Source organism: Hypomesus transpacificus, chromosome 11, assembly GCF_021917145.1.
Source record: "Hypomesus transpacificus isolate Combined female chromosome 11, fHypTra1, whole genome shotgun sequence".
Lineage (NCBI taxonomy): Eukaryota > Metazoa > Chordata > Actinopteri > Osmeriformes > Osmeridae > Hypomesus > Hypomesus transpacificus.
This window is the reverse complement of record NC_061070.1, coordinates 7,712,100-7,734,904: the sequence shown is the minus strand read 5'-3', so window position 1 is coordinate 7,734,904 and position 22,805 is coordinate 7,712,100. Positions and strand designations below refer to the sequence as shown.

The 22,805-nt window shown below is 40.6% G+C and overlaps 2 protein-coding genes across 10 annotated transcripts; one reads left to right on the top strand and one right to left on the bottom strand.

Moving 5' to 3' along the window:
- Window positions 1-74: 74 nt before the first annotated feature.
- selenou1a (selenoprotein U 1a) lies at window positions 75-8,883 on the bottom strand. 7 transcript variants are annotated; one of them, XM_047028787.1, is made up of 7 exons: window positions 8,777-8,874; window positions 3,500-3,770; window positions 2,898-3,077; window positions 1,917-2,008; window positions 1,665-1,805; window positions 1,377-1,541; window positions 75-1,011 (listed from the first exon to the last, which is right to left on the bottom strand). In XM_047028787.1, the coding sequence occupies exons 2-7, from the start codon at window positions 3,705-3,707 to the stop codon at window positions 916-918; spliced, it is 882 nt and encodes a 293-aa protein (XP_046884743.1). In that variant the 5' UTR covers window positions 3,708-3,770; window positions 8,777-8,874; the 3' UTR covers window positions 75-915. The 7 variants fall into 7 exon arrangements, with proteins under 7 accessions (XP_046884743.1, XP_046884745.1, XP_046884744.1 ...); XM_047028789.1 differs by lacking the exon at window positions 8,777-8,874 and adding an exon at window positions 7,565-7,668; XM_047028788.1 differs by lacking the exon at window positions 8,777-8,874 and adding an exon at window positions 7,459-7,530.
- Window positions 2,029-21,780, top strand: mat1a (methionine adenosyltransferase I, alpha). Of its 3 annotated transcripts, none has more exons than XM_047028784.1 (10): window positions 2,029-2,047; window positions 16,753-16,830; window positions 17,259-17,381; window positions 17,491-17,603; window positions 17,905-18,048; window positions 19,403-19,528; window positions 19,659-19,751; window positions 19,850-20,032; window positions 20,212-20,345; window positions 20,535-21,780. In XM_047028784.1, exons 3-10 carry the CDS (start codon window positions 17,279-17,281, stop codon window positions 20,635-20,637), a joined length of 999 nt encoding a protein of 332 aa, XP_046884740.1. In that variant the 5' UTR covers window positions 2,029-2,047; window positions 16,753-16,830; window positions 17,259-17,278; the 3' UTR covers window positions 20,638-21,780. The 3 variants fall into 3 exon arrangements, with proteins under 3 accessions (XP_046884740.1, XP_046884739.1, XP_046884737.1); XM_047028781.1 differs by lacking the exon at window positions 2,029-2,047 and adding an exon at window positions 14,542-14,841; XM_047028783.1 differs by lacking the exons at window positions 2,029-2,047; window positions 20,535-21,780 and adding an exon at window positions 14,541-14,841 and having other exon boundaries at window positions 20,212-20,349.
- The last annotated feature ends 1,025 nt before the right edge of the window (window positions 21,781-22,805 follow it).

Genomic DNA, 22,805 nt, shown 5'->3' with positions numbered 1-22,805 from the left:
AAAACCAACAACTTACTGTCTCAGTTCCATCTAAACTGTCATACCAGTCTTGATGCAGAAAACAACACAATACAGACAGGTCATCTAAATTTATTGAGGTTGACATTCGCACACCTTAACACATAAAATACTTGCATCAGAATCACAAAGCATTAGCCAATCTGGTGGTGGCAGCAGAGCCCATGTGTGTCGGTGTATCAAACCTGTTCACCTCATTTGAGTTTCAAACAGGTTGTCATAAACACACACACAGACTACTACACATACAACCAGGCAGGTTGGAGACATACAGTGAGAAACTGAACTGAACAGAAACAAACAGCAAATCAGTGTGCAACACAAAAAAAACAACACATGGTCATGTACCATACCTATAGAACCCTGCGTATTGCAACCAACCCACTGTCGGTCTGAAAACAAACCCCTTGTCCTGAGATGGCTGAACCATGCTGATGTGTTGGCTCAACCCAATTTACCTCAGACAGTTCTCCTTTGTCCCCAAACAACACTAGAAGATGGGCTTGGGGGTGATTTCAGACCAACCCATGAGCATTGTAGTTTACCTGAGCATTCTAGAACAATCACATTATTACTGAGGAAAATACATTGAATGTGTTCTGTAAGGAGACTTGGCTGAGAACCTTACATATTACCTTATATTACCATAGCAGTTTCAGAGGTGAAGTGGTTGATTTAAGAATTGTACTTCTGCAATCACAATAGAGTATATTTCACTTCAAAACGTTCCAACTGAACATTGTGAAATTGTGAGAAACATTAACACTACCAGGAATCTGTCAATACATGAGCAAACTGCAAAGGGTGTGGCAGAGTTTTGATCGATGGCTTTCATGGCTATGTATGTTGGTGAACACTAATCTGAATTATGTCCGTTTTTAAACATACAAAATTAATCTATTTCTCTGGCACAATTTTCTTGACAGCTTCTAAAACCTCTGTGTTATCCACTTTGTTTCCAAACTCTTTCTCTCGGTGCTCCATAAGGATTCCCTGAAAAAACAAAATACATTAAAGATGCAATAGGTAACATTACAAAATCAAATCATATTTGAGAAACAGCACCCCCAATTCTTGTCTGAGAGTTTGACTGACAATGGTTTTATAAAATAAGCCAAGGAGGAACTGGATTGCTGGAATTGAAAATGTGTCTGGTAAGTTGTGGGCCGCTCCAAGATTAGAAATTCACATTCCAGTGGCACTGAGCTGTCTGTGTTGCAAAACAACTCTCAGGGTCTCATTAGCGTACAAAACACTTTTCTGAAAAATGTATCTATTGTACCTTTAACTATACAATAACATTAATTAAATACAGGTTATACAAGCTTATATGATGTCCACCATGCTTTGCCCTGTACCTGGTTCCCTGCTCCAATGACAAACACGCCTCCCAAGATGAAGCCCTCTCCATTCATGTTACCCTGGTAACCAGAGCGCCAAGCCCGCATGAAGTTCTGCCACACGCCAAGACGAATGAAGCCCAGCCCGCCCATCTTCCTCTGGAGGGGGCCATAGAAGTGTTGCTACAAAAACAGACAAGAAACCATAACACACTCAGGATACAGAGCCATGGTTTTAAAACAGGTAGAAACACAAGGAGAGACTGTCCTTGAGGTGGAAATTCCCCGTGCCTCTGGGCGTCTCACCTTCTCGTCAATGTAAATGTCCCCTGCAAAGTGCGGCCTGAAGTCCTGGATCTCTGTGCCAATATTCTCCTTCACCACGGCAACTAAAGGGACCCCAAGCTCCTCCAACTGGGGCTTCAGAGAGGACAGCTCAGAGGCCTCCTACAGAAGACACACACCCACACATCAACATTCAGTAACTCATTCAGACCTTGGTACGCACTCTAATGCCAGTATATTATAGGAAAAACATTTGAGGAAAGGGGACATCACCTCTCTGCACAAAAATCATCCCGGTCGCCGTACGGCCATAATCACCGCTCCGTTCTTCGCCCACAAACTACTGGCTTTGATAGTCGTCTCATCTGCAGTCCACAGAGAACAACCATGACCACTGACACGATGTAAGTGTAAGCAAGTTACGTATGTTGTTTCCTTTGGCACTTTTGGATAGAGAGGGTCTGGGCTACTTCATGAGAATAAGGTTTACTTTGAATAACATGACGCCTCATAACGTTTCATTAGATTTGACAGGGCCAAAGACAAGTTTAGTTGTTCCATAAAGTCAACCAACACATGATGACAGAGAGACCATAACATAACCAGGATTGAACCAGTGACCTTTGTTCATGGTAACAGTACATGAAAAAAAGAATGTGGAATGTTAGAACTAAGACACACAACTCAAGTCTACATTCACCCTTTTACTTTAAGCAATGAACATTAGCATTGTAGGATTAGTATTGAGTACTGCATTAACTTCTGTAGGATTCAAAAACACGCAGCATGAATGTGCATGTATTGTATGTCTGTGTCAGTATTGTTGTTTTTGTCTCCCGTCTGTTTCTGTCATTCAACATTCAGGTGTCCGTCTGTTTTGTTAATCATCTTTGTTCCATGTCAACTGCTGCCAACTTATTATGTCAGTGTCCGTCTTCTATTTAAACCCCAACCGGTTTTCTGTTCGGGAGTTGACTTTGTACTGTGTATTTTGGACTTACACAGAAACAACCCACTTGAACCACACAACACAAACACAGAATTCGCTGGTTGACAAACAGAAGACAGGTGAGGTTTAAATGGAAGATGGATGAAAAGCAGATTGGTTGGGAGCAGTTGAGCTGGTGACAAAGATTGGAGTTGATAGCCAATAAAAGTTCTGGGGTGAAGTTAATTGTTGTGGATTTCCATTGTCTATTGGAATCAGGTCAAAAGTGACGAGTCATGAAGAGTTGGAATGGACACCACTCTCACCATCTATCGTTGACTTGAGGTCCGCATTCTCCAGGTGTTCCAGAGATGCCTGAGCAACTTTGGGCAGACACAAGTCAGTGTTGGCCAATAAGATCCCAGCTATAGCTGCACCCACTGCCCCCAGACCTAGAGACCACATCCCCATTCCCAACAGCTCCCCCTCCAGCCCGGAGGAATACACTGCAACACACAAGAGAAAAAGAGAAACATAAATTACAAAGTTTCATTTCAATTTGAATTATTGTATGGGTTTTAAATACATCCTCACTAAATTGCATAGTCTGTCACATAAAGATGGATACACTGTGGTAGAAAAGGGGTTGTTCAAATTTGACCAAAAACATTCCTCTTAAGATCTAATCCTGGTGTAATCATGAAATCCAATCCTTGGCCAAGGAAATTGGGACAATCTGAATGTTATGATATGACTATCTGACAACAGACTCAACAACAGCATACCTTTTTGCTTTGATAAAGGAATGGCATAAGCACATTAGTAGGCCAGTAATGCAGCTTGCACCCACGAGCAGCTGAGTCACATTAACAATTCAGGGAAGGATTCTATGACTGGAGCAAAGACTATGATATAGGCTATGTCTTGCCTGATGTGGGCTTGTTTGAGTCAGGACTGGCTGTGCTGCTGTGTAAGGGAGCAGTCTGTGTTCTCAGAGGAGGGGATCTGGCTGTGGGGGCAGGCTGGCTGTTCAAGGCTATGCCCCTGAGCATCAAGGCAGGACCGCACGGGGTTAGCTTCCACCTGGCCAGCAGGGCTGTGGCTGGACACCTGGACAGAGCCCGACCCAGAGACATGGTGGGAGTTTGCCTAACAGTGCTTTCTTTGACTCAGCTTACAACACACCCTGAGAGATTTATCTGGAAAAACAACAAGAAACAAATGTGTACAATCTCTGAAACATGAACTTTAAAGCATGCCACTGTACGTCCAACTTGTGTTTCTAGCTTGCTCTTTGGGGCTTAACAAAGCCGTTATAATGGATATAGGCATATCATGGCAAGCCATTTTAAAATTTAATCAGTTACGGCAATAACAATATCGAAATAGTCTTTTGAGAATTCCAAGCCGACAGCATAAAGGGGTCAGATGGCTAAGCGGTTAAGGAGTCGGGCTATTAATCAAGTTGCTGGTTTGATTCCCGGCCGTGAAAAATGACGTTGTGTCCTTGGGTCAGGCACACGTATGTTATAAAACTTTTGTTACGTCAACTAACAGTGACTAACGTGAATGGAAATACAGTGACTGTCCAATGCAGTTTCACCAATATCGATCAAAATAAACTTTTACACACTGGATGCAATAAATCCATAATGGCTTGATGGATTTTCAAAATAATTTGAGAAATGAGGTGGAAATAGCCCGATCCTAACCAGACCCCCGTCATTTGGGATTGCTCCATTGACAAGTGTTAACTTCCTTGAAGGCGGGTACTCTGTTGAAGTGTAAAACTATTGGATCTGCCCAGAGCCACTCTGATCTGCCATAACCAATCGCTTGCGTTCGCCTTAGCCAACTCCTACACCACTACTGTAATGGAGCTAGTTGCCGTAGCTGGAAAATCAAACTTTTCACGAACCCCGTGGGGAGGAGGGCAACAACATCATGGCCACCAACAAAACTTGGCAAAGTTTCTTCTTGCTCCGGATTTAACTTTTGGATATTCGGCAGCGTTGCCACAACGGACCGAATAGCTTCGCTCGCATCTTTCTCCGCCGCCATTACTGAACTACAACTCAAACTAGCGCAAGACATCAACGTCATCGTTCTCAGCCTCTCCCTCTGTTCGCCGATTGGCCCTACAAAAAGTTGATTTGAGAAATCCGACTTCAAAGCTGAAATTCCAGACCTAGTACAGAAGCAAAATGAAAATTGAGCGGAAGTGCGTAGGAGGGCAGAGCCAGGCTAGGGTGGAAATGCCATCACTTTGACAATTTGACTTTTGGGCGTAGCCTGGACACCCCCTAAGGCAGTGGTTCCCCCGGGGGGTCGCGAGATGATTTCCAGAAATCAAGGAACATTTTAAAACTATTCTAAAATTTTTACAAACGTTTTAAATAGTAGGTAAATTAATAATGCATGCATTAATAAAGCTATCAGTCTTTTGATTTTCCATTCACTGTAAGTACGGCAAACCATCTGACATCCGACCAGGAGGATGCATTAGTTGAACTGTCAAGCGACCGAATGTTAAATGCAGCGTTTTCAGCCAAGACACTGGCTGAGTTATGGATTTCAGTGTATAGGGAATACCCACAGCTGTCCACAGCAGCTATGGATGTACTGTTGCCGTTTCGTAATATTTAGCCAACTTGTGCGAAATAGTCGGCACTTTCTTTTTCGGAGCCGGCACTAACGCACCTTAAAAATAAATACATATCGCGACTGAACGAGTGGCAATCTCCAAAATTAAACCAAGAATGGACTTGCTGTGCTCCAAGCATTGTGCCCACACATCTCATTAGGTTAGGTTAACATTTAAATTAAAGTAATGAATAAATTTAAATATATTATTACGGTTGTTAGGCTGTTGTGTTTTTTTGTGTTGTCATTACACATGTTTGAATAGGCCTGTTAGTGCCTGTGTGCGCTTGCATGCCAAATTTGTATACGTAAACCACCTCTGTGGTGTCGAGAGTCACTGGTATTATTATTTTAGGGGTTGTGGGCTGAAATGTTTGGAAACTCCTCCCCTAAGGACTAATGTGGGACATTCTTGGTGTTGGGGTTAGAAGTGGCATGTTGTATCAATGTGCCAAATTTCAAAACTTTATACCCATGAGTTCATGAGATAGTATTATTATTATTCTAGTAACCTAGCAAAAACCTGACAGAGGAATCCTTATTATCCGCAAGAGGTTTCTTGAAGAGAACCTTACTCTGAAGATCTCTCAATCACAGTTATTTAAACACAGGCCTTTTTAGATTTTGTCAGCCCCCAAGTTGAAAACAGGAAGACTTGTATGCAAGATACATGAGAAGTTCCATGGAAAGTTATACCGGCTGGGCATCACAAAGGTTGAGATTTCTGCAGGTTGACAACACCTGCAGAAATCGTGGCTGTATCATTATGTGATCCTAAAGACATGAACTACATGTATGATAGGTGGGAAAAATTACCTTCAACAACGTTCCCTTCAGGTTGGACCGAAAAGCTAGCGATTCGCAGGTGCGGGTGGTCTACATACTTGATGAGTGGGTTGATGAATTAACATTGGCTACACATGTTCAGATTGTTTTACAGATATCTGTTATTAGCTAGCCTGGCTGCCAGCCCAACTTCTCCCCGCCCCAAAAAAATTTGGTCGGGAAGTTGGGTCTGGAGGGTCTCGTATTGGGGACCAACTACAGAAAACCAGAATCTGGGCGAACCAATAAAATTGCCAGGGAGGGCTTTAGACGATGATGGACAGATGATCAACAGTAACGTAATCACCCACGACACAAAAGAGCGCTTAAGTTGAATTCGTTTTGAACAAACATGGCTACCGCTGGAGATCTGGGATGTTATGATTCTGCCATCGAGTCTGTTTTAGAAGACATCGACAGCGCATTAATTTTGAAAGAGGAACAGAGAGACGCAATCAAGGCATTTGTCGATGGAAAATATGTTTTTGCCGTCCTTCCTACGGGAATCTGTAAAAGTTTAATTTCTGTTTAAACTTTGTTGCTCTGATTGGTTGTAGATCTATCCAATTGAGCAAAGAGGCATTTGTTTTCCAGGCTCGTTTGAAACACGCCTCGTAGTCAAAGCCCAACGGAGAGTTCTCAGACTCGTATTCTGACCAGAATTATGAGTATGACAACGTCAGGCTAGTTATTAGCATCTTAACTATTCAAAATGACATTTTGGCATGTCAAAATGTATTTTCCACTAGTGAAAACTAAATATTTAGTCAGCCCTACTGATTAAAAGTTTAAACATCTTGCTATTGTAGGCTTGCATTGAATTCAAGGAGTAACAGTAGTAATTTAAAAAAAAAACACTGACTGCATAAAAGATCAAGCAGATTTTCAGATAAAATGAAGGCCAACTGAATTAATAAAAAAAAGTCTTATTAAAAACACGCATGTCCAACAGTTCTCACTTCAACTGCTTTCTTGATTATTATTGATGGTCTGAAAACCTGGTAGTCTACTTTACAAATCTACTTCAAACTTTGACTCATGATTTAGCCTAAACCTGAATTTGGACAACAACAAAATCAACAACTCATAGCCATCTCTAAAGAAAGTCTCGTATTTTTATGAGGGACATCAACCTGCTACTAACCAGTTATGCTGAATTCGTGTGGGCTGTGACTCATGTTATAGGTTATGGTCAAGCCTGGCTAGTGTCCTTTGTTCTCGAATAACAAAAAGGGTTCATAACAGTGTTAGCTCCACATTACAGAACACAACAGTTTCCTGGCTGAACAACAGCATATTGCTGGATCCAATCAATTAAGCACATGTTTTCCAGAACCAAAACACACTGAAAGAAACAGCTTTGCAGACTTGAGATTGGTTTGAGAGACAAGTTAACTGATTCAAAAAGGTAATACTTACTCCAAGCCCACAACAAACTTAATTTAGCCTGAAAAGTTATTTGTAGTTAAGCTGATTCAGTACTATATCATCCACCCTGCATACGGTATCTTACTCTGAGACTTACCTTGGTTTACTGTAGGCTATATCTATGGACTTTAAACAAGTGCAAGTCTGAACAAGGTCCAGACCATAGGCTAGATTGCCATCAATTTCACAACTGAATTCATTGAAAGCCAAAGACTGCATTTTGAAACTGGTCTATGCATGGATTATTAATACTGTTGCTACCCATAACACGACAACAGAAATGCCAAACTATAACCACAGGAATCTGTGTTGTCTGTGGCTCGATCATCTCGCCAACAGGGCACTGCATGAAGTTGAAATACTGCTCAGGATCCGGTGACTTGCAGTGAAACAAGTTATTTTGGACGGACAAATTGGTACGAATTGGTAAATAGAGCTAATAATGACAATTCTCTTTATTAACCTTTTAAAATCCAGGGCAGTGGTGGTATGATTAGCACTCGACTGCTAGCTAGTAGCCTACTGTAGGCTGAAATAATTGTTTTTAAACTCGGGAAAAGTTACCGATATGAACGTTGTCCCTACCATTCCTAGAGACGGCAACTTGCGAGTGAACTAACGAGGTTATTCAGCAAACTGATACTCTGAGAGCGCAGGTCAAGCAAAACCATCACCGTCATAGGTTAACATACACAACACGATTAGGTTATTTGTGGGATTTAGAGCAATTATAAAATGAGGTTACACATGTTGGCAATTGTGTCTAAGCGAGTGATAAAAAACGAATTCATAAACACTAGCCTACGATAAATTGGCAATTTAACTGTACAACATAACGCCGTATCACGAGTTTACAAACGGAGGTGTTTAGAAACCAATTAATCTCCGACACGCAACGAGAACTACGAAGGAAAACGTACTGTCACCTAATAATTATAGTGGAGTAGCTACATCTTATATCTTGCATTGACCAGAAGACCACAAGGCAGGTTGTTATTGTAGTGAATAATTAACTGGTGTCGCAGACTGCCAGAGCTTGCAAATCATTTATGGCTAGCTAGCTATGCTAAGTGGCACCTGTCAACTGCACTCACTGCATTGCATTATAGTTGCAAGTTTACTTGATGCCCGCTTGCCTTTTAGGCGAAGTACATCGAAAGCTAGTTACACAGTATAGCTAGCTGCCTACGCGGTAATTTTTGATATTTTTAACCGGAAATTGAAACCACATTGGACTTGCTATATTTTTCTTACCTGTCAATGATATGTACCAAATGCATTACATATTTAAACAATATAAAATACTCACAAAGTATAGAGAGAACCAGACGGACCGTAATCTAATGTGGGTCAGCGCATGCGTACCATTTCATTTAGCAACTATAATAGCTTTGTCGTCACAGGAAAACTAATCGACATAGATAAAAATGTCACTTGTCCTTTGGCACAAACAAATGACAAGTAAAATCATTATGTCCAAGTGACCATCAGAATTTCTATTTTTTATCTTTCAAATCTTGACATAAAGACAATTGTTTTTGCAAATAGTTGTAGCCTTAGCCTAGGTACTTTATGGACAAAATGTACAAAACAATTTAACCCTGGTGACACTCAGGGGTGATGCAGGCAATACTGCTAACAGTAAATAGAATGTGAATGGTTCCAGTAAAGATCCAGCAAATTGTACAGATACGTTTAGTATAAATATGGGGAGAGTGAGATAAACCTAGTACTAAACAACTAAACTTTGCAGTGTAAGTTCAGATAGGGAATGAGAATGTGCAGAATGGAGATGATTGTGTGTTGTATGGGCAGAAATGTGTCAATAGAACGTTCATTTGAATAATTGATACTCTAATTTGAGTTGCTCAACTTGAATAATTGAATTTAAAAACTGAAATTGAAATACATAATTGGAATTTGTTTGCTCGATTTGAAAAATTGCATTGAATAATCTGAATAGCCCAGGCCTAATTTGAAACAGAATTGACTAGTTTGGAACTGAATTCCAATAAACTTGAAATTACATGTGGTATTATGAAATTGAATTAATTTGATTTGAAACTGTATTTGATCCTCACTGACATAACAATTTTTAATTCTTCAAGTTGAGCAATTCAAATTCAAATATGATTCAAATTCACTTTCTAGTGATACAAATTTCTGCCCATACTTGAAACCCTTTAACCTCCTACCAGTCAAATAATATTAGAAACTATAGCTATGTGAATGTAATGTGACTGAGCAAACCTCAGGCAGCATGGTCGGTGCTAGGGAGGGGCTAGTAGGTGCTTCAGCACCCCCAAGAAAGACCAAAGAAAAAAAAGACCCTGTCAGGCAGTGCCATGAAAAAAGCCTCACATTGACCTGTCAAAACTGAGGGTCTAGAGCAGCAAGCTCAATGGGCTGCACACTAGGGATTTGTCACCAATGAGGGCCACGCTTCACTGCCTTCATGTCAGCCTGAATTTAACCTCGGTCTTCTCCAGTCTCCTTCTTCATCTCTTCAAACTCCCTTCCTTCAGCTTCAACTCTGTAAAGTTCCTTTTTCCACTCCTTCTAAAATATGTCCCGGTTTTAATACATCATAGATTGTTGTTGATACTGTCAGGGGTGTAGGTTTGTTATCAAATGTGGGTGGGACAGCTTCTTTTAAACTCTGAGGATGCAGCCGTTAAATATATGATTTTCTTAATAAAATGTGAGGGGGAAAGATTAGCTGTTTTCAAAAAGTGGGTGGGACATGTCCACACATGTTCAATGAAACCTATGCCCCTGTATATTGTAATCCAATCCAACAGTATTTATCCAAATAATGCCTGACTTCAATTCTTGCATTAGGGTCTTGTCTGCTTTCCCACAGGTGAGCGAGACAACACTGCTCCCTAGAGGAAACTTGTGGTTATTACAGTTGTTAAGTTTGTAGGGCCGTGGAAGTGCAAATTAATTGCTATAATCATTATGCAATAATAATAATATGTTGACAGAATGAAAACAGAACTATTTATAATTTACCAATTGGAAAGAGTTATGGTGCCCACTAAATTAAATAAATTAATCTGTGACATAAGTACAGATAACAAGGCAAATCATGTTTTTTGATGTCATGATTTTACAAGTTCCTGTCAACTACATTTTAGATGGCCGATAGATTTTGCGTAAACTAGAGATAACCACAGGTCAGACTAGACCTAACTGGTATTTTAGCAGTGAAAATAAACAAACTGTCCTAATGTTGTGTGCTGTCTCAACTACAGTCAATACCACTTTGTTTCAACACGTGGAATATTGTCCTTCTGGACTCAGGAGCACTGTGGACCTCATCTATGTTGATGAGGATTTAACATGTCCTAACTGACTCACTGACTTTCCTTAGAGAAGATATTAGTGAAGTAAAAAATGTTAAACCTACACTATGCCAGTGCAAGATGATGTATTCATGAATCTAGAACAGAGTGCAGTCACTCCAAAACAATACAATCTCCGATTGCAAACACCTTTCGTAAATGCCATCATCTATCTGTGCAAGTCTTTTTTCATCACACAGAATAAGTTAAGTACACATAATATCAGGGTCATGGAGAGTGAAATGTTTGATCCAATGTCAATCAGCACTTCCATTACTTGCAAATATGGCATGAGAGAAGTCAATGGGAGAGCTTTTTTACCCTACTTATTTATAGAGAATCTTAACAGAAAGAAGGCAGAATGGGTTGGTTTATAATCACTTTTACAGCCATACGCATCATTGATATGGTTTCATACAATCATTGATTCATTTTGTGTAGCGAGGTTGTTTTCTATCAGGATGGAGCGAAAGTAGGCCACAAAATATTCACAACCATAATGAGAGATCAATGTGCTGAATTGGGAATGGGTTTTGATGTTTGTGAAGGCATGGATGCATTGTGCTTGTTCACAGTACCAGTATTTATATCCTCTGCTTTTCCCTAATCGTTAGTAACATCATTAATTATTTGGCATGCATTGTTGATCAAAAAAGTTTTAAAAGTTAAGTTGACATAATAAACAAAATAATAACAAGAACATTTTTGCACAATTGCTACCCAAAAAGATAACACTTATGGTGCATATTTGCTTCTGTCTACAGTTTATGTTACAATTTATCAAGAGGTAGTATGTTTTCAGACAGATGTACACACACCCACACATGAATACAAGAACACAGCCTCTTTGACTACAACCATGTGAAAAGGAGGATGTGTTAGCTTCCTTGGAACCAATAGCCAATCAGGATCAGATATTGGTACCCCACCTACTGTTTAGTGAGTTCTGGGTCAGCCATTTGGCAAAGCTATACACTCCTCCTAGTTATAGATAGCCAATCAGAGGGCTTTATGTAGGGAACCGGGAAGGTGTCCAGTTCTCTTGTTATGATTGTCACATATCCCAGAAGCAGATTCTTGGCAGAAATATCTCACAAATATTTCACTGGTTGTTCATTATGCTGCTTTGAATAACTATACTGACTCAAATAGCTGGTTTCATAATTCTACGAATAATGTTGCTTGAGACATTTGCAAATGTAACTATTCAATAGTATAACATTGCGCTTAAAATAAATCATAGCAAAAGTCTTAGATGCAAACAAACTCATAGATACATTAGTATCACAGTCAAGTTTGAAAACTTCTTGACAGCATGCAATAAAAACTGTAAACCAACTATTGAGTGAGCAATATCACACAATATACGAGCAATAGATAATATAATATATAGGTCCAGTCTGTATTATACAATAATGAGAATATAGATCACTTATTATGTCACTCAGGGACTCGTCCTAATCTTGCACTGAAATGACAAAACTAGTTTAAACCAGAGTCGACCAGGATAAATACCCTTTAGCCATAAATACCAGCTGGATGTACGGACTAGGTGACTCTCAACAACACAAACACAGGAAGTGCACCTACGACAGGCTGAACGACCTTGAACCTGGAGAAAGACAAACAGGTGTGAACAACCTTTTTACACTCATGGGGCCCTCTCAATCTGTTCAGTAAATTTAGAGACAAACCTACTTTCATAATTCATCCTAACCCTAAACTGTTTACATAGGTTTGATTGTAATAAAACAGAATAATCCATGTATGACTAGGGAATATGGTTACGTAGTTTCCAGCTAATTACACAGACAGAGGAGTAACTAGCATGCTACCTCAGTCAATGCTATTATTTTATGTAATTTGGAATTGGGCTGTAAAAAAACTGTACCTCCATTTCATCGGCCAACTTTGCACAGTCCAAGGATTTCCCTGACACTCAAACATGCCACTGCAAATTGATTTGCAGCAATCAACATTAATCATCTCTACTTCCCATAGTCTTAGTTAGATGGATATCTAAAGACAGGAGTCTTCTGACTTACTTTGGTCAAACAGAGTTAAGTTCAAACACAGATCATGAGAACTGTAAACATATGTGTACTGCACAGTGTAAAGATACAGTATACTTTATAAATACTGTATAGGTTTGAGATGATTTCTCTATTTGACACACATTGACCACACATTCACACATGGTCAAACCTCTGTAACCGATGGTTATCTTTCCACACAACTTGAATGATCTTGTCCGTAGTGAAAAAAAAGCAATGTCAGTCATTAACCATGTTAGCCAATTCTGGACAGAGCATCCGAATCCAAGACTTAGGCAGCTCTCAGGAAAAACCTATCCTATGTGCCTAAGGCAAACTGAGATGTCTATTCTAGAGGTTCATTTCAGTGGGGCAAAAAAAAAAATATTGTGTTATTTGTGAAACAGTAAAAAGGTGATTTGGAAAAGGAGTTATACAGAATAATCAGATATTTAATTACCGTCATAGTAGACTTAAGTTATGATTCATACTATTGGGAAATCCACTATATGTTGTGTCAGGAGCACTGCACAGTGTAATCAATGGAGCAATTTATGTTTTGGTTGTGAGCAATTGGAACATTACTTTTGAAGCAATCTGTTTTGAGTAACTAGTCAGGAAAGGGGGTGATGTTCTCTATGCAGTGGGCATGGTTAAAATTCTCGTCTCCTTTCTTGAATCAGAGTCAACATCAACCAGTAATCATTCCCAGATGTCTATGAATAGGTGATCCGGCTCCCTTTATTAAATCACGCAATATCACATGGCAATACAGCGAATTCAGCAAGCTACAGAAGTGCACAGTGAGGCAAGAATGTATGCATTCAATGTCAGTTTCCCACCCAACCATCAGATAGTAGGTCACTAAGTCAATGTACTGTACACATTATTCACGTTTTCCATTCCTTGAATAGATGCCACATGTCAACCGTTATGATGCAGCCTTATTATATTGAACGTGTTTGGTCATGTGATGTACGTACCCATACACATCCACACCTTCCCTCTACGCATGCCCACAATCAGACAATTACAGAAATTCCCGGACAGGGAAACATTTTTCTTTATCACAAGGGTTCATTGCGCAACTGAGCCAAGACAATGTTACAGCTTGGCACATGTGAGGATGAGGGGGTGACTGCATTGACTGCATGTTTACTCCAATCACATTTCCAGAGGTAGTAACACTCCCTCTTTACGTACCAGCCCAGTACCCCAACACACATTGCAAAACTCCCTACCCTGTCCCTCCCTCTTTCTCTCCACCTCTCTGTCCTCCAATAAACACCTGTTTAGTTCACTGCACCAGTTTTGACCGTCAATGTAGATGAGGAAAATGACACAAATGTGATTGGATCAGTTTTAGCGGGTAACTCTTCATACTTGAACAAAGCACTGAGCTATCCCACACAGGGAAAGGGGGGGGGGGGCACACATGCTAACAAACAACTCTCTACAGAGTGATAGAGGGGTCTGAGCTAACTGCAGGTATGATAAAGGTTGGCAGGGATGATCATAGGATAAGGATAAATAATCAATCAGTTCCACCATGCTGCTGGTGTGTAAGAGCACACAAGGGGTTAACATGTGCGTAGAATTTAAATCCCCTCCCATCAACAACTCCCCCCTGGAATGGTCTGCCCCACGGGTTTACATGACGCCTGTGTGTGTGTGTGACATATATAGGAGCATGTGCAGATGGACCTGCAGATTTTTTGGATAGACAGATTCTGGCTCGAGGGCTGCAAACGTCTTCCTCTCTCTTTTTTCCTCCTCCCCTTTCTCCAGCATTCTCTCTCTCTCTTTCTCAAAAACTCTAAAGAGAACAGGAGGAATATCAAGCAGTTTCCAGATTTCTTTCACTGCTCTTGGAAACAACAAAGGAGCTTTTTCCTAACGTGTCTTTGAGTTGTTCTGAGCACCTGCCCGTGTAAAAATGAGTGATGATGGTTCATTTATGTTCACGTCGGAGTCTGTTGGAGAGGGACATCCAGGTGAGTTCCTTACCTATAGATTTACCAGCAGGATAAAACTCCTCTTTTTCCCTCCCATCTGAATTCCAACACATTCAACAAGAATCAACCTCTCAGATACTTGTTTTAATTACTCCTGTATGGTACAATTCCTAAAATACCATTTAAGGTCATTTAATTGATGCCAGTATTGATCCTAACATGTGAAGAATCTTAGCAATTACATAGATCAATCAATAACCATTTGGGCTTTAGTACCATGGGATTTCATTGATAGACTCTCCTAACCACTCAACATGTGGTTACTACTACTTTTTATGTGGGCTAGAGGGGTGTCGTGTTGCATGGCACAGAGAGAGAGACAGAGAGTGAGTGACACTCCCACACTGTGAATGAGCAGATGTTAGGTATTAGCTTTTCACATAAAGTGGAACTGTCAGTAAGTAAACTCGTCTAGTTTCCTTAGTCCATTATCTGGACCAAATCTGTCAAACAAAACAACATCACTAAACATTCAACCAACATTTTTATGAACTCATTCTGAAAGTTTTGTGGGTGTGGGTGTAAGGCTCTTGGAAATGAATGATAATTGTAATAGGTGACTGATTATCGTGAAGCGTGGTGTTGACGTGCACATTTGGTTATGTGTTGTTTGATTTGGCTGTCAATTAGGGGATTCTGATGTAACAGAGTCTCTGATGTTACACAGACCACACCCCTCAAACTAAGTTAGTCAATCGTCCAATCAGAAGTGCCTAAATGTACTCTGCCCTCTCCGTAGCAGACTTGATACTAAAGCAAACAATTTATGTTGCAATGTGTCCAGAAAAACAGTCCTAGTCTTTATGGACTACTTTTTCTGGATGTACAATAAATATATAGATGTATATTACATTCTTTTAATATTAATATATACATTTTGATATTGATATTATCCACTAGACTGTATCAATGTTGAAATATGTATTTTACACTGTAGAAGGTCCGGAAAAAAAGCTAAATACATGAATATACACTTGAGTCCCACTATCATGATAGTGAGATCCAACCAAGAGCCTGCTGAAAAGTGCACAAACACCATCCCCCTCCCACTTAACCAGAGGGTTTGATGATGGGCCAAACCTTTCTCTCTGCTACTTTGTACCAGTGGCTAGGCCTTGTGTCTGGTCTTCAGATTACTTTTCTACCTGATAACAAGCTGGAGGTCTGGGCTGTTCCCACAGACTGCTTATGCACTGCTGGTGGAGAGCTCTCCTCTCACACACCTACGCAGTGGCCTACAAATATCTTCCATTCTGCATCCCATATGTTCTGAGGTATGCATTTGTAAATAAGCCAAGACAACATATACCACAGACACGTAATGCTTTTTGACAGTTTGTGTCTCGTGGGTCGATAAAACTGCTGAAACCCTCTATGAGACTATACTGCATTTTTAGGAAGTTTTTTCTGATGTAACACTTCAAACATATTGCTCCAGTGCCCTGGAAAGAGAGAGAGATAAAGAGAGAGAGGGGGGGGGGGGAGAGGGAGGAAGAGAAAGAGAGAAAGAGAGGTAAATCACATATGAATACAGTGGACAAAGCAAAGCCCTGCTGCTGCTGTGCCCTGACATTACGTTTTTCCCTTTCTAAACAATCCCCAGAGAATTTTCCCTCTGCAGTGGAGAGTGTATCATCACCCGCAAAGCCTTACTTCTGTCAATTGAATATGATAAGTTACTAAGTTGCCTGAATATGTAAGCCTATATATACAAAGTAAGAGTCAGTTAGATTGATAATTAGTCCACTGGGGTTACAGCTCAGCATAGAGGTGCAATTAAGAATTCACATCACACCCACATGCATTTGGTCTCACTGTGCATCTTATTCCAGAAATGTATTGGACTCAATAAAATGGTTCTTTCAATGTATTTTTTTTATCCAATTATAGACAAGATATGCGATCAAATCAGTGATGCTGTCCTGGATGCTCACCTTAAGCAGGACCCAAATGCCAAGGTTGCCTGTGGTGAGTGTGTGTGGGGGGGTTGTGCACACAAATAACCAATATGGTTATCATGTCTGAAAATGTTATTTCCTGGTTAACTCCTTCCTGGTCAGAATATATTTTATCATGCTGTACTGATGTCTCACTTAAGATCCATAAGGCCAAGCCATAGTTGTCAGTTTAGTTTACATTCTAGCCTCTCATTGGCATACCGTTTATCTAGTATATTAAGTCCAAATGGGATTTTTCTAGTAGTTGATCTCTAATCTGACCAGACTCTCACTGCTGAGTCATGGCATACTGTGGACACATCTACAGTTGATATGATAAATAAATACTTTCATAAAGAACTGTAATTACAAGTAGGTTCCATTGTAGACTGGCATGATACATTCAGACCTGTTCTGTAGATTGTGTGTTTTGCCAATGTCCTCCTGTGGCTCCTGCAGAGACGGTGTGCAAGACTGGGATGGTCCTGCTGTGTGGGGAGATCACTTCCCGTGCCAACGTGGACTACCAGAAGGTTGTCCGAGATACAATCAAACACATTGGTTACGACAACTCCGACAAAGGTAATGAAATTAAAGGATAGTTAACAAAAAGATAGTTTGTTTCCTGTTACCTGCAATGATTATTTAACTCTATCCTCTTCACACGTACTCCCCTCTCTCTCACTTCTAGGTTTTGACTATAAGACATGTAACGTGTTAGTCGCTCTGGAGCAGCAGAGTCCGGATATTGCCCAGGGTGTCCACATTGACAGAAGTGAGGAGGACATTGGTGCAGGAGACCAGGTAGGTCATCAGTAGAAATATGAACAATTATTCATCATAACTTCTCCATCTTCACATATGTGTTACAGACATACTTTACATAATATATATTCAAATTTCTACATATATTTACGTGGAAAGTGAGATTTAGATATATAATTGACAGGACCAAGAATTCCAATGTACCTAATTATACTTACATATGGCAAACAAATTTGAATTATCCTCAACACTTGAAATCTGCCTTTTCCTGAATTTATTAGCCTTTTACTTGAGGATACATAGTACATTGAAATCTACCAATTCTTCTCTTCTCTGCCAGGGTCTGATGTTTGGTTATGCCACAGATGAAACAGAGGAGAGCATGCCTCTCACCATTGTTCTAGCCCACAAATTAAATTCCAAGATGGCCGAACTCAGACGCAACGGCACTGTTCCTTGGTTGCGCCCAGACTCTAAAACCCAGGTGAGACAATCTGCCCTTTTTTCCCTGGGTTTATGTCCAACAAGACACTGTCTCTCTCAGGCAGTGTTGAAATCAGGTGTGTATTATTTGTTTTCTTAGGCCCCAATAAGTTAACAAAGTGGTAGAACCCAGTTTAAATACTCACAAAACTCCCAATCATGCATACACAACAACACAAATTCACACACATAAACACAAGCATCTGCAACCAAACCCAATGTTCCCCACCGTGAGGGTGTCAGCAGTATGTCAGTGGAAATCTGTTTTTAACCCAGTGTGGGAGTGACCTGACCCTTTTCACTGACCCTGTGTAATCGCCTGGACACCGGCTGTGGCCTCGTCAATCATGGGCTCAGACAGGGAGTGAAAACTGATTGGGGCAACACTTCAGAATCAGGAAGGGGTTTTAAATTTGCACTGAAAGTTTGCACATAAAGGGAATTTACTTTGGTAGGAAGGTGCAGACATTCAACATATAGGGTTCATAAATCTTGAATAGTGGTGTACAAGTCTAACTATACCAACAGTACAAAGTCTAACTAATACTAAGGGGCAGTAAGTTAAGTAGTTAAGTAGCTATGATAACACTTTACATCAAGGTTACATTTACTGACCTATAACCACATTGTATTGTAATGACATGATATTCACTGTTAGTGGCATGGGTTAATACAAAAGTACAAAAGTGTAAGAAGGAACAGTATTTGGGAATGGTGTTATAGCTAAGGGGATGTTGATAAAGGGTCTGGTGAAGCTTGTGTTCCAAAGCAAGATCAATGTTAACATCCACTTACCTCTGGAAAGTGTTCCCAAGTTTCAGTTGTTGAATAACTTGTGCCACTAAACTGTAGTGAAGTGTTACCATGTAGCAGTTCCTAAGTAACTACAATGTTGCCCAGATTTGGATTTGATACAGTAAGACATATTTACTTGTAGAAGGAGGCACAGTTACAGTATTTTAACAGTTGCCATGACAGGTGAACTTCAGAGGCAATTTGGGACGTAGGGAAAGGTCCTAGGGGGCAAATGGAATTGGGCTCTTCTCTGAGAAACAAGCCAATGATACGTGAGTCCCGTGCTCTGGCAGCATTCCTGGCATTTTTAGATGGGGGAGATGTAAAGAGTGGTTACAGGGCAAGAGGAAGGGAAGGATTGAAAATGGAACAGGCTAATATGAGCTCTTATGAGAAGGAGTTCCATTACAGGCTGACAGGTGTTGATGTTGATCACCTTACCAACGTTTATCACCTTACCAACGTTTTTGACACCAGGCTTGGGGACCTCCTCAAATCAGGTGACTGCTGGCCATCCATCTGTGCTGTCCCTTCATCTGTCCCGTCTCTCCCTCCTTCAGGTGACTGTGCACTATGACCAGAAAGATGGAGCCGTGATTCCCAAGAGGGTTCACACGGTGGTCATATCGGTCCAGCATGATGACCATGTCAGCCTGGAGGAGCAGAAGGACATTCTCAGGGAGAAGGTGGGTGCTCCCCCAGTTTCCCTGGTCACGTCCACAGCCGGAACAACTCTCCAATGGCAGGAGGGAGGGGATTGCCCATATTAGGCATGTTAAAGTAAAGAATCTTTAACGTTCAAACAATTCCTATCAGGTTATCAAAGCCGTGGTGCCCGCCAAGTACCTGGACGATAAAACCATCTACCACCTGCAGCCCAGCGGGCGCTTTGTCATCGGTGGCCCACAGGTGTGTGTTCCTGTGTGTTTACTTTGGTGTGCCCTCAGGTCAAATAAAGGCACACCAGACAATAGTCTGACCTCTCCCTTCTCTGCTGCCTGTGCCAGGGGGACGCAGGGGTGACGGGCAGGAAGATCATTGTGGACACCTATGGAGGCTGGGGGGCCCACGGTGGAGGAGCCTTCTCTGGGAAAGACTTCTCCAAGGTGGACCGCTCTGCTGCGTATGCGGCCCGCTGGGTGGCTAAGTCTCTTGTCAAGGCCAAGCTCTGCAGGAGGGTCCTGGTCCAGGTGAGAATCTGTTCATCCAATCTTGGATTTATTTACTTATCCCTTTAAATCATCTTTCTTTAAATCCAACCATTCATTCATCCATTCATGCATTCATCCAAACAGACCACTCTGTCCATCCCCTGGATGTGTGATGTGGCTACAGCATATTTGACCTAGTGTTTGTACCTTCAATTCAGGTATCCTACGCCATCGGAGTGGCCCACCCCCTCTCCATTTCCCTGTTCACCTACGGTTCCTCCCAAAAGACAGAGAAAGAGCTTCTCCAGATCGTTAACAAGAACTTTGACCTTCGACCAGGTGTTATTGTCAGGTGAACATTCTTCCCCTCTACGAAGACAAACATAAAACAACATTTAAGACCCTTGAATACGGTCTTAAATATGCAGTTTGCAGGTCTTGAATATGCTTCAGAATGTATCCATGGGGTATAGCAACTGTGATGTGTGTGCAGGTGTGCCTGTCCCACCGGTGTATGTGATGTTGTCTTGTCCTTCCCCAGGGAACTGAACCTGAAGAGGCCTATTTACCAGAGCACAGCCAGCTATGGTCACTTCGGCCGGCCAGAGTTCACTTGGGAGGTGCCTAAGGAGCTGGAGTTCTGAACGTCCCCTACTGGTCTCAATCAGCAGTTCTGACTTTAGACCCTCCTTATTGGCAACCATCATGACCAATTCTGTATCATTGAATTTCAATGGCTCTTCAAATAGACGGATGGATGTTTCCTATCACACATAATTCAATGTAAAGCCAAACTCTTGTGGCAGGTTTTCATTTCATTAATTCAGGGTTAAATTAGTACAGGCTTGTGTGGTTACAGTTATTAGGTTTGTATCAGGAGTGAGAAAAGGCTATGGGGAGCTGGTTAGGGATGGAGTTATGGTTTTACTGTCCTTGTATGGCCTGCTCTCTTTATTTAATGTCTTATGACCCTACAATAGTACTGTTCCTTTGGCTGAACCTATGTGTGCCTTTGGATCAAAATAGCAAAGCCTTAGAAGGAATGCATCTGCAGGGACGTTGATCCGCATCTACATTTTACGTGACTTTTGAGCCTCAAAGGTGATTTGTAATTATCAGATTCACACAAACTAAATTAATTCAAATGTAATTCAATATCAAACACAAGCAGATCCGAAAGCCTCTAGGCTCTGAGACTTACACCATAGCAATACTGTTTATTACACTCTCCAGGTGGTGCTACTCTTTCATGTCTGTAGATATGTACTTGAGTAACTTTAATCATAGATTAAATGTGCAGTTGCATGTGTGGAACCCTTCGCAACCCTTGCTTTAACCAAACCTTTTTTTACCGATAATGATTTGTTCTTAATTTTAAGTAGCTGGGTTTTACCATTCTTCTTCTCAGGGTCCAGACCACAGGAAGTCAAACATGTCACCAACATTTGGTAGGTTGAGGGAAGGACAGTTATACTTCCATGTTAGAGTTGACCAAACCTACCCTTTAAATAGCTTTGCAAAATGTTTGTTTAGAGCTCTTGAATGTCCATGCATATTAACCAATTGTACAACTCAGTAGTAGATCCATCTATAGCTACCTGCTTGGTTGTAGCTGTCAAAAACGGATCTTAAATGAAAACCCTTATTTCAACTGACAGTTCAGCCATTTGGGTGTCTTTAGTAGCAGCCAAGGGTGGGTATTTCTGTGGACCATTGACAATCATGATGTTTCTATATTTGTAAAATTGTAATGTATATTAATGCTTTAATAATAATTCTTATTGAAATCGTTATTTCATTACGTTAGCCATACGTAATATAAATATCTTAAGTGCGGACTATGTTTTAACAGAGATGCTGCTGTCTGTGTTTTCACACTCAATGCCTTACTTAAATCAGACTCTCATCCTTCCACAGCCACTGTGACATTCACTGGTCTTATCTGGAAAGCCGGTTAAAGCTGCCCATCTTTTAATGACCATGTGTTGTAAAGACTGTTCTTGCTTGTTTACATAACCCCACTTCAAAAATGCTTTTACAGTGATCTGGGAATTAACCACAATCATAGGCACTACCGAGAGGTGTCCCAACAGTGGGCAGAGAAACCTGGAAATGTAAATAATTGTTGACATAAAAATTTTGAATCAATTATCCATGGCAGGCCTGGTGTTTGTTGTTTTCAAGATTTATCCTCTGGAAATAGTAATTGAGCATACTCAATTGAGCAAACTATTGAGCATAGTTTTGTAAAATATTGATATTTACAGTTTTTCACAATTGCTAAGACACTAAACCCCATTCTTTAACTATATGCTGAGTCACTTCTGGCAAAACTTGACCTAATACGAAAATAAAGCGAATAATTTTCTTTTAACCGTTGCGCTGTGGGGGATCTGCGACAGCATGACGGTTAAAAGAAAATGCTTAACTTTATTTTTGTATCAGATAACGTTGTCACAACGCGACGGTGGGTCACAATGACCTGAAGTTTACACAAGGGTTAAACCAGTTCTGGTAGTTAGATACTTTTTGCTGATCTCATCCACACTTTTGGAAAAACTCTTCTCACCCATTCTCACCCATTAAAACACATTTTGCACTGTGATGCAAATTTTTGAAAAATTGTAAGTATGGGCAGCAAAAAATAAACAACTACAATACAGGGGTCATCATTGGGGTCGCAGGTTGAACAAGTACTTCAGAAATGAGAGATACATCAACATTTATTTTAAATAAGATACCAAATACCTTGATTTTAAGTGTATCAAAGTAAATTGCAAAATACAGCATTGATACACACATGTATTAAATA